Source organism: Puntigrus tetrazona, unplaced genomic scaffold, assembly GCF_018831695.1.
Source record: "Puntigrus tetrazona isolate hp1 unplaced genomic scaffold, ASM1883169v1 S000000373, whole genome shotgun sequence".
NCBI classification, from domain to species: domain Eukaryota; kingdom Metazoa; phylum Chordata; class Actinopteri; order Cypriniformes; family Cyprinidae; genus Puntigrus; species Puntigrus tetrazona.
The window spans coordinates 683,006-695,756 of record NW_025048028.1 but is presented as its reverse complement, the minus strand read 5'-3'; the positions used below and the strand labels follow the sequence as shown (position 1 = coordinate 695,756).

The window sequence follows — 12,751 nt, the reverse complement described above, 5'->3', positions numbered from 1 at the left end:
ATTTTGAGTAATTTTTGGTGTGTTTGTGTCCCTTTTATCTGTTTTTATTTTTAGCTATTTTAGCATATCAAGTTCATTAAGTCAACGAAAATGATTAATCGCATGCAAAATAAAGATTTTTGTTTACATATGTACTGTGCATATTTATTATACATATACACACAGTATATATTTTGAAACTATTTACATGTACATGTATTTTTATATTTTTATTAATATATTTCATATTATATATAAATATATTTAATATATAGACATGTTTTTATATATACAAGCATGCATGCATGTGTATTTATTTTATGTCATACATTTATTTTTAATTAGTTAATATATTAGTATTAAAGCTATATCTTGATTTTGATTAATCTTTTATTAATCTTTTAATAAAACATTATTAATCTTTTTTACTCTCCATTTTCCTTATTAAAAGAAATCTGCAGGACAGGTACATTTGCCAAGTATTGTAAAAATAAATAAAAATCAATTATTTATATATATATATATATATATATATATATATATATATATATATATATATATATATATATATATATATATATATATATATATATATATATAAATATTACTGTCCTCTCACCATCCTCATCGTCATTGTGTCTGCTGCGGTGACCACTTCTCCTGCTGCCATGCCAGTCATGGTCCATCTTGAGAGGAAAAGGCAGAATAAAAGACTCTGTGACTATAACAGCACATACAACAAACGCATTTTTATTTCTATCTATATTCTGAAGTTATTTACTGATTTCTATAATATAATTCACATGTAGTTTTGATAAAGCCATTGTGACTTTTTTTTTCTGTTTTCTGTTTTTCTTAAAAGAGAATCCAAACTTCCTTCTGCAAAAACTACAATATTCCAACAAAATCAATAACAATCTTAAACCCAGTGTCCAGATTCCTGCACGTTTAATTAGATAATGCCTCATTTGCATATTCAAACGTAACGTTTTTTTTATGAAAACGTGATGATATTGACTTGTTCATATTTTGGTGGCTTTGCATATACTTCCTTCCGCCTAATTAAAGCACTCTGCGGATTATATAGCCGCTTATTTACACATAACTAATGAGTGCTTGTCCGTTTTTTTTTTGTAGGGAGTTCTAGCTGGCCTCCAGCTCGGTCACAGGACCTGAAAGAACCCCGCGCGACATTGCACGTGGACCTGCAGTTTCATTATATCGATGTCCCTGTCGCTGGCGGGAAAGGAAAACCCAATGCATTGGCATAATTATGGGAGGATGTTCACTCTCAACACACACACTCTCTCTTATGTCACACACTGTCACATAATTGATTGAGTCATTCAGGAGCAATAGCTGTGATAAAGTATGTTTATCAACAGGAATAAAGCTCAAATACAATAAAATATGAATATAAGATGAAATAAATAATAAAACAGTGCTGTCAAACTATTTAACGCATCCAAAATAAAAGTGTTTGTTTAAGTACTGTTTTTGTGTACTGTGCATATTTATCATGTATAAGTACAAACACATGCATGTATATATTTAAGAAAACTATGCTACGCTTATATATTAAATATATTTACATATAATATAAAATATACAAATATAAATACATAAATGTATATACATATAAATATGTACTGTATGAGAATGTGTTTATACATATACACAGCACACGTACATATGCAAACAAAAACTCTTCTTTTGGATGTGATTAATCGCAATTAATTGTTTAACAGGACTAAGCCAATTCAAATGAATACTATATTAATACATAAATAATAAGAAAATAACACACAAAAATGGTCACAACAGACATCTTTTACAGGTCCAAATCCAGACTTTGTGTCTCAATCTCCTGTGAAAAGTTGCGAAAAAGTCTATAAATTACTAAAATGAAACCGAAGGAAAAATCATTAATTGTAAACAGCTTCACATTCATGAGAGAAGCAGCAATATTTGATTCATGAATGAATCAACATTTTTCAATAAACCAGCATGAATGATTTGATCTCGAGTTACATCAGTTTTCTTTTTTCCAAATGAATTAACCCCCAAAATTGTATTATATCCCCGATTATTACCAAGATGTGTTCATTATCCATTTGAATTCAATTAAATCACAATTTATTGTAACATTACAAATGGATTTACTAACAATTTACACAGATATCGTTTTCTGCTTATTTTCAATATACATCTTACTAGTAATTTTTTTTTCTGTTTTAATTCAGTTCCACTTTCTTAATTATTTCTAGTCAGAGCTTGAACCTAAAGAAGTGTTCTGTTTTATTTCAGCAATTTTTTTTATTTTCATTACCGATAACAACCCCAACGCAACCTATGTAAACAAATGAAGTGAACTGAAGGCAGTCAGTGAAATAACGGCGTGCTAACTGACTTTAACTGACTCTTTCTGCTGGCCCCCCCAAGCTGAAGAGCTGTAATGTAAGACCACACGTACTACATGTACAGTAATTAACAGTGTGTGACGATCAGTGTCCTTCACACCAGACGGAGAACAACTCCAGGATAAACAGATAATCAGGACTGACAGCATCATTGATCTGTGCATGGGGGAACGCCTCTGTGACTCGTGGGAAACACTTCTACTGGTTTAACCAATTACACTTCTGAATGTTATTAGATCAAGTATTCATTTTACAGCTTTCCAACGTTTAAATGCTTTCTGCACTCCTAGTTTACTATAACAGTGACAAGAATGTGTGGTTTTACATTACATTACCCCTGGGTGGCACTAAAGGCTCACAAAATACACAATTTATATGTATTTTATATACTTTATACACTAATATATATATATATATATATATATATATATATATATATATATATATATATACACACACACATTTTATTTTATGTATCAAAAATCAATCACTATATATTTGACAAAACCTCGTATCTCCATTAGGAATCGGAAGAGTAATTGTTTGATATTAAGTTTCTAAAGAATTCTACTTTAGAACGAAAAACCATCAGCTCTTACCTTGTTACAGAAGTAGTGTTGAGACGAGCGGCGTGATGAGCATCTGTCGGTGTCTGATGAGATCAGGTTCTGGTCTCTGTACAGTATCAGGCACACAGAGACAGCCGATCACAATGATTACCCAGCACTGTCTGTCTGTCTTGTGATTGGCTGAAGAGTCAAGCGCTCCGGGTCACAGCACTGAACATGAACAGGATGGTGGCAGAAAACGTGACATGAAGTTCATTAAATGACACACACACACACACTCACACACACACACACACACCGCTGGCTGTTTCGTAATTGACCACGCTATTGTCTGACAGTTCAACTTGACTGTAATTCACAGTCGTGCGGGACTTTATCCATAGGCCTACTTATTAAATGTTACTATATGTTGCGCTGCACAGAATGTATTTGGATACCTAAAAATATCTGAACTTTAATGCATCAGCCTCCTCCAACTTCAACATGTGGCTTGAGTTTCACACTAATGTTTCGTGACCAAAAAATGTCAATTTTCACTTAATGTTTATCGTTTACATTGTATTTTTGTGAAAGCATAAACAGCGTGGTTGAAGAAGAATGGCTGTGCAAGTTTGATTTTATGTCAAGTTTGATATATATGTATGTATATGAATGACTATTGCGGAAACACATCTGTGCAAAATAGAAACAATCCAAGTTTTTGTTTAATTAAAAAAATAATTTTAAATAGGCCTAACTCTGTCATATATAAATACAACACATTGCTGTTTTGCACAATGTTTAAATACACTTTTAAGAGTGCAAATTATCCACAAGATGGCACCACAAACTCATCTTATTGAAATACAAGCTTGTCTTGAACTAGGTTGTGTCTGGGCATCTCAGATCACAATAACACAGACACAATCATCTATCACGATATTGTTTCACCGGTTGAGTTATCTATTGTTTTTGAAGTAAACTGAGGCTGTGAAGAAAGCATTTAAACATCAGGTCTGACGTGAGGACTGATGTCTTCATTTCACACAACAGAAAGGAAAAATGAAACAATCGATTTATCCTTCATGTGAAAATATGTGTTATTACTTTGAATAAAAACATCTGCTAAATGGGTGTAAAATGTAAATATAATGGATCAACACAATGACTCATCTTGTTGTAGCAAAGAAAATCCATATATTAATGAATATTTAATAGGACACGGGGAGTTTAATGACTGACTTCTGAAGGAATATTACTCTAACGAATGACAAGCAGATATCAGAGCATATGGCCGTTATAATATAAACTCTACAGATGATTGACAGCCTAATGCTGGGGATATTTACATACAAATAACTAGATATTAAGTGATCTAAAGCATAAGGTTTCCAAAAGATGTTGAAAGCGAACATTTTATTATTTTGCATAATATTATAGGAACCTTATTTTTTTTTTTAAACATTCCCTGAACATTCTAAAACTATAATAACATTTAAAGAAAACATTCAACTAAAACCTTTTTTTTTTTTTTTTTTTTTAAATGTTTTGAGAATGTTCTATTAACATAACGGGAACATTTATTCATAAGTTTGCCTATGAATGTTCCCTGTTAGCTTTAGCAAAACAAGCATGTTAGAGCATGAAGACAGTAACAGTGAAGCATTAATAATCTTCAATGATTCTTCACGTAATTAAAATGGAGATTGAAGCAGTCAAGCACCGTGAAGACGGAGGGCTTGTGTTCTTTCTGTGCTGCATAGACAAACTTTTGCTCTGACGGATCATAATAAATTAAAAACTTGTAAGCCTGAGATGTCCTTGTGGATAAGCAGAGGATAAGACTTCTCATCCAAATAGATGTGAGCTAGTTCTGCGGTTCTTCAGAGAGGGAAGTCTCCATAAAATCCTCTCACTTGAGACATAATAATCAGGGATTTAGAGGTGAACTTAAGCCAGAGTCAGATTCACTGCACGATGAGTGAAGGGTAATGAGTATTGGGCCGTTTCAGTGGCGTCTGTGAACACACTGGAGATACTTCACAAAGACTTTTATTCCATCAACACAAATGCATGCTCACATCCCTGCTCTCCACAGGTCAAACCGGACCGGTTAAGACAGACCGCCAGCTTTCCAGATCCACGAGCCTTGTATAAAGTTGCCTTTTTGCGTATTGTCATGCCATCTTGGCTAATTTAATCTAGCTTTCAGCGACCAGTAAGAGTCTCGCGCTTTAAAATATTGTAATTTATTTAAATGAATCTCCCCTAGAATCGGTGTTGAAGCATACCTGAAACTTTCCTCCCATCATGCTTGCCAACAAGCTAAGGGATGATCTTGTTGGCACACTAAATCGACCGTCTTTTATCAGTCTCACTAGCAGCAGCCCTGAAAACCTCTAATTTCATCCACGATCAGTGAACTGAAAGAAAGCAGGACCTGTTTAGGGACCTGCCAGACCGCCGAGAGCCCCAATAATGAATGAACGACATATGGGGTCCAAAAGTCTGAGAACACTAATGCATCCGTTTTGCATTTTTATTTGAAATGTAATACGATTATGTTTTCATTAGAAATGATATTTGAGAATATCTCGTGATTCAAAGAGCTTGTCACTAATAAGTTTTGACCTTCAGATGCCGCTTTTCCATAGAAATTAGCTGGGCAAATTTCCTCCCGGACCTGTTAATGTCTGCGTTTCCACAGCGCTGTAAAGTACAGAGACGATTAGGCAAATAAAATACGTGTAAGGGGTACGTATGGCGCTACTGGGCATGCGCACAACAATACAGCGCAATTTTTGTCACACCGTACATTAATCGCTATTTTTGAATTCTTGTAAGGGGCATGTTTAGGGTTGGGGCAGGTGCAGACATTAATAAAACACAAAATAAAGTAGAAAATTAATTTTCTGCAAACAGCAGCGTACATAATAACGTCTGTCAGCTCGATTTGGCTACGAAATATAACTTCAAACACCAGTGTCTCTTTTCATTTTCATTTAAACATATTAATAACCGCAGAAACACAGTTCGGGGAATGCGCGTGCATTACAACGAAACTAAATATTACATTATTAGTATTGTCTTTTTTTATTTTCTTTCTAACATGTTAATAGATTTAATAGAATAAAGGCCAAAGACTGCCTGTTCGATTTACCCAAAACTAATTATATGTTATGTTTAAACAGAGCACACATCGGAGCCAGCGGCAACTGTAAAAAGCACTAGCCGAGTTGAAGCTGCTCTCCTCCGGATACATGAGCATTGAGCGCCCGCTGATCGCGTGGGTCTCGGGTCCTCCCAAAACAGTCAAACACATTTTCAAATAGATGCTGTTTTTATAAATAAACCGCAGATGAATTTTTTTAAGAAATACATTCTCGCCTGAAATACGTTTAAAACTACATTTCACTGTAATATTACATGATGGTTGAAATACAATGCTGCGTGAACTCAACCAATCAGCGTGCTCAGAACCCAAGTCCCACCCCCGACCTCTGAAATATTACTAAATCATAGAAATAAATACTAAAAAAAGACATTAATGTATAATAGAACAAAATAGTGCATAATGAAACAAATTAAATGTCTTACACTTGATTAACTTAAATTTGATTAACTAATGAATAAAAGTAGTAATCCTTTTTAAGTGAAAATTAAAAAGTTGTTTTTAAAATAAAACGTTTTACATTAACACTTAAATGAACGCATAATTAATTGTGAATATATGTAGTATAAGCACAAATTCCAGTATAAAATAAGCAATGAAGCTAATCGGGTATATATATGCTATGCTGGTGCATAATCTAACGAATACAGACTTTAATTATCATTGTATCGTACTTTACAACAGCATTTATAATAACATGGAATTGTAATCCGGCACTAAATAAAGTAACTATTAAAAGTAATTTGAACCGCTTGGGGTCCTAATGGTACCTGATTTCGAGGGGGGACTCTGTTTGTCACTATGGCATTCTACCATTTAAAAGTTTGGGGATGGCAAGATTTTATTTTCTAAGTCGTCGCTTACTTAATATAACATTCTTAAAATGATTCCGATTCGCTAAAAGTGACAATAAACAGTGCAATAACTAAGAATATATAATAACATATTTCATTCATCAAAACCATACTTTTGAGGCCTCCATCAAAGATCTTTTTGCCCCTCTTTCCGCATTTCTAGAAGTCACTGATTACTGAAATGAATAAATCAACAAAACCCCGGCTGACTAAACAACACAATTACCCAAGTCTCATTTACATCTTGTTTACCATAAAAGTTCCCTGCTTCTCCTCCTAGCAAGTGTTGAGGGCTGCTTGTACACCTCACTTATTCGGTAATATTTAATTAGGAATCAAAGGACATCTTCATGCTGAAACATTATGATTATTACAGAGTTAATGATTTCACAGCACATATTTGACTGGCTGCTGTTTAGCAGGTAATTACGAAGATGCTATTAAAAGACTTTTAAAGAACAGCCTACAACTAATCATTGATTTATTTATTGTGTATGTATGTGAGAAGAATGCCAGTAATTGTACCTGTTTGTTCACTCATTGAAACGGACATGACTGCATGACTCCATTCTTTAAGAGATCACTCTTCAAATCCAATTTAATTCATGTGAACCCTGATGTGGAGCATGTACCTCCAATTTCTGAATGAAATTGGAATTGACATTTCATTTCTGAAGATCACGTGTGCATGGCGGCCTTTTTAGCGCTCACCTGGTCCTGCTGCGTCGCTCCTCACCCTCGCTTGTCATGGGCTCATCAGAGATCTTCCTAAAAATGAATGAATAAATAATTTCGCTAAATAAATACAGCAGCTGAGCTCTTGACACGGCCCTTGATGTGATTGAAATTTATGATGTTTGGGTCCTTTCTTCCTCGACCCAAACAAGATTCGTATTAATGTATATTAGGTATTGTTTTTATGAAACTCACCAACTTTGATCAAAAAAGTCCACCGTTTCCAGGATTTTTCTTCATTTTTGTCACTCTGTGGTTTCTTGCCGCTGTTTCCCTTGGCTTGCTTAAATGGGGTTTAAAAAAATATTTAATAAGTAGTAATATTATTAATTTGAGACCACTGACACCATCAGATTACAACAATTTATGGACTGAATTGAGCTGGATAATGATAATGTCTTGTGCTTGAATTGAATTTGTTGCATCAAATTTTGAAAAAAAAAAAATGTAATCAGCACTGTACTAAATTCCTTATTCATTGGTATTAGGTTGTCTTGGAAACGCGTGTGTCACATGTACAGAGCGCTAAAGGCAATTTCACTGGCGAGGTTTCAATTTATTTTTGGTTTCATTCTTGACCTTGCAAGAATGCGGACCTTGCAGAGTGGTTGAAGGTCAAGGCGGAAGCTCTCCGGCTTTCATCAAAGATGGCTCAAAGCTACCACACAGAGAAGATTTAGGCTCCACGTTGAGAGGGTACTGCTATTATTAAGCCACACACCCAGGCTATCTCTGTTTATCATGGTAGTAATCAACCCGAGAAGGTTAAAGAGGAACAGACTGTCCGAACGGAGGCTCTCACAAACCAACAATTTGTCAAGAGAACAAAGTGCCTATGTTTATTCTGTCACAGTGAAGATTTTTCTCAGTGCAATGAGATCACTGAGCAGAACACAGTGCGTGGAAGTGGATGGAAAATTGAGTTATGCAAGCCCCCTCCTACATGCACCGCCACTAAGGGGTACCAGGGATTCCATTCTACACAATCTCAGAGAAATGCTTGGGTAAAGATCCTGAGAAAGCCAAGTGTTATGAGGACAAGATTCAGAAACTTTAGGCTGCATGATATGTTGTCAAAGTCCTGTTAGAGCTTCTCCCTTCAAATGAGGAATCGTGGTTTATCCCAGATCATCTTGTTCAACACAACGGTACGGACAGACTAGAACAGTTCTTTCATCCATCAAGGTCTGTTTCTCAACCCCGCAGCTCCCTCCTGGGTGCTTCTTTACTAGGACTGCTTCTCAGTACACAGTTGCAATCAGCGGCGACACACATGCTATGTTCCATCAGGTGAGACTCCTGCCGGAGGACAAACCTCTCCTGAGGGTTATCTGGCGTAACATGCGGAAAGGAGATCAGCCTGATATCTACCAATGGCAAGTCTTACCATTCAGAAAGAATTGCAGCCCATGCTGTGCAACTTTCGCACTTCAGAAACACGTCAGGGACCACCAGCCATGTGTTGACAAAATACACCTTGATATCCTTAACGGTCTGGATGCAGATGCCTTCCTACTTGCCCTGAGATGCTTCATTGCCCAAAGGGGTGCACCATCAGACATCAACTGAATTCTATGATGCCGAAAATAAAAAGAACTAAAAGAGGCCTTTAAAGAAATGGAAACTCAACTGCAGGAACAGACGCCCAACCAGCATATTACTTTCAAGATGAATCCTCCTGCAGCACTGCATTTTGGCGCTAGTTTGGATTACTTTCATGTTTAATCACACAAAGCTGCTTTGAAACTGTCTGTATTGTATAAAGCGCCATAAACGAAGGTGACTTTACTTGCCCTGATGGTTTCCAACCAAAAACCCTCCAGTAGAGAAAATAGAAAGTAAATTTGTATTTAAAAAATGATTGATTAATTGCATTTAATCACATTTCATGCAACAAGGTCTTACATATGGAACAAGTCCAAAATATTGATTGATTTTATGACTGAATTTATGCGCTCTAGTTTAATGATACAGGACGGTATGGACTGTATTGATTATCAGTCACTCACCGCTGAAAACAATTTCTCAGCACACATCGCCTTTCTATTCGTCGCATGCCTTCAAGGCAATTCTACCACGTGAATGAGTTTTCTGCAAAGCAGCCTCTCTGAAACTCAATTACCTCTCATGACTCCAGGGTCAAGCACTTTCCAGGCCAAAATATTTACATATCCTTTAACCTCAGGTTTTAATTCTAAGACTAAAGAATTATCCACAAAACGTTGTATAGTGCAAGACAAAATTAATCCTCAAGTGTCTCACATCGTGTGATGGAGATATTCATTTCTCTTCCTCTTCCCTTCATTCTACTGGATTACATTCTAGCGAGCAGCAGGTGACGTGTGAAATTGAATTTCCATTTCCCCGCTGTCAATTCTGATCGCTCACATTGGGTTGGACGCTCACGGCCACCAGGGAGGGACTGGACAGGTGCACAGAGTGGGACCAAAACAAAACAAATCAAACCTCGCCATTGATCTGGTCAAGATCATTCACCCAATCAAAACACCATTCGGCCATTTCAAAATATCCCTGAACGCTTCTGACAGTACAGCATATGTTCCTGTTTTGATCCAATAACAAAACTGCAAAGCATCATCACGGGTGCCGCCAACAATGTGTAACACAACTAGTTGTGTCAGAGACAACATTGGTTTTACTCCCGTTATATTTTTGGGCCACTTTTGTAAAAAAAAAAAAACATTTAGTCTCTCAGAAATGGAAATACTATTATAATGAAATGCATTTACGGTAGTACAGAATGAAGGACGTTATTTTAGCCAAAAAAAAAAAAAAAGATAGTTTGGCAGTAGAGCATAGAATTATTGTGAATTACTTTTATTCTCCTCTCAGTAATATAAAAGTCCTCATTGCTGTCAAGTTCTTCTTAACCTCAGGATAACCCTGCGTGCTTGACTGCATTTTGCATTTGAAATGGACTGAATCCAACATTTAGGTGATGAAATACAATGAAAAAGTCAAAAGATGTACTGTGCGAGAATGCATCACCCGCTCAAAAGAAATAAACGATCAGTAAATTTGCGTACGTCTGTCAAAATCGTATTTATTGGCATGTGCAGAGGTCACCTACTAATTGGCCACTTTACTGATTGAACAACTGTCTTTGTATCCATCCGTGGTGATGAACTGAAATGAAAAGAAATGAAATGTCATCGATGTCCTTGGCCATAATTTTCCATCAACGTTTTTCTGATGATGATTTATGACCTTTACGCACAAAACAATTTTTGATGTTGAGATGTTTTGCGAAGAGTAATGGCTTGTCGATGGAAACAAATAACAAAAAAACCCCCGCTCAAGTGATGGTAGATTCAGGAGCCAGTCAAGGATTGTGCATTGATCCAGTCCTCACATTTCCCACCTGTGGACGTCTTGATATATGCATGCGCTGACCTCGTTGTCGGGCTAAAGGTTAGTCGTTAATGGAATCTGAAAATGCCACATTCAGGGTGAAAACTTACATTCTTCTCAAGTGGATGAAAAGTAATCGATTTAGCTATCAGCTGATATCATCCTGGTGCTATTCTTTTCTTAAGATGAGAAATGATGCGAGTTGTTGTTGCTTTTCCTTTAAAGAAATACCATACCAGATTGCAGGTTTTAATCCTTAACTTTATTATTAATCTTAAGATTATTATGTTGTTATTAAAGCAGAGGATAATAAACGTCCACAGTTTTAGAGCAGCAATATCTGTAATTCGATCAAACTGGTTGAAATGTTTGCTTATACTTACTAATGTACTGCTGTGCCAAAATAATTTCCCTCACTTTCTGGAGGATGACATTCTGAAGATTTTGCAAAAGACTGTCTGGACGGAAAGTGACATTGAAGCATATAAATATGAAAAAGAAAACATGAAGTTTAACTATTTCTAAATATACTTTTACTTTTACTTTTTGAAGAATGCAATCCACTCTCAATTAATTTTACATAGCCTATATTATTCTGCTATAAGAACGACTTGTTTACCTTGGGTTTTGAGTTATCTGTTGCACTCTAAGCCTTTATTTTTGGGTATTGGAGGGAAGGTTAAGAAATTACAGCTCTTTACCTCCCCCTTTTTCAATGCACCGTAAGTAATTGGACAATTGACTCAAATGCTGTTTCAATGACAGGCGTGGGCTATTCCTTCGTTATTTCTTCATCAGTTAATCAGGTAAAAGGCCTTGAGTTGATTCTAAGTGTGTCATTTGCATTTGGAAGCTATTGCTGTGAACACACACGTCACGCAGTCAAAAGAACTCTCCATACAAGTGAAACAGGCAATTGGTAGGCTTCAAAAACAAAACTAATTCATAAGAGAGATAGTAGGAACATTGGGAGTGTTCAATTCAACACATTCTGGGAAAATAAAAAGGCCTGGACATACAGGGAGGACAACAACGGTGATGATAGGAAAATCCTCTCCATCGTAAAGACAAAAACCAAAAGACGAACACTGTTCAGAAGAGACACATGTCTCTGTCAAAGTCTACAATCAAGAGGAAACTACAGAGAATGCCTGACTTTACCCAAAAATTTAAAAAAGAAAGAAAAGAAAAGCCACTTCTGAAAAGACTGAAATTAAAGATCAGATGTACCAGAATGACAGGAAGAAAAGGTATGGAAAATGCTTGGAACAGCTGAAGCATACAACATCATGCGAGAAACATGAAGCAGTGTGATGGCATGAGTATGGCTTCCAGTGGGTCCGTGTTACTGGTGTTTCTTGATGATGTGACAGAAGACAGAAGCAGCATTATTCATTTAGAAGTGTACAGGGTTCCAGACTTAAGAAAGTCTTTGTCTGCCTTGGGTTATTAAAAATAGTGCATAAAAACGGTTGTAATTCCTAAGAATGTTATGTTTTTCCCCCCCTTTGAATTAATGCTTAAAGTGCGCACTTTCACCTCAATTGTTTTATTTGCAATTCTGTTCTGGGTTACATACAGAGCAGAAATGATGAAAATTGTGTTTTTAGGTTTTCAACTTACTGCTACTGCTGCTGAACTGTGCTATTTTTATTCGGCGTTTTGTTCTCA

The 12,751-nt window shown here is 35.9% G+C and overlaps 1 protein-coding gene across 4 annotated transcripts in view; it reads right to left on the bottom strand.

Moving 5' to 3' along the window:
- slc4a5b (solute carrier family 4 member 5b) overlaps positions 1-12,751 on the bottom strand; it is a 38,944-nt gene that overhangs the window by 21,612 nt on the left and 4,581 nt on the right. For all 4 annotated transcript variants that reach the window (XM_043231538.1, XM_043231536.1, XM_043231540.1 and 1 more), the window contains exons 2-5: positions 7,904-7,991; positions 7,685-7,741; positions 2,999-3,074; positions 599-665 (exon numbers count right to left, since the gene is read on the bottom strand). In XM_043231538.1, coding sequence (XP_043087473.1) covers positions 599-665; positions 2,999-3,074; positions 7,685-7,722 — 181 coding nt within the window. In that variant the 5' untranslated portion in view covers positions 7,723-7,741; positions 7,904-7,991. The remainder of the gene's footprint in view (positions 1-598; positions 666-2,998; positions 3,075-7,684; positions 7,742-7,903; positions 7,992-12,751) is intronic.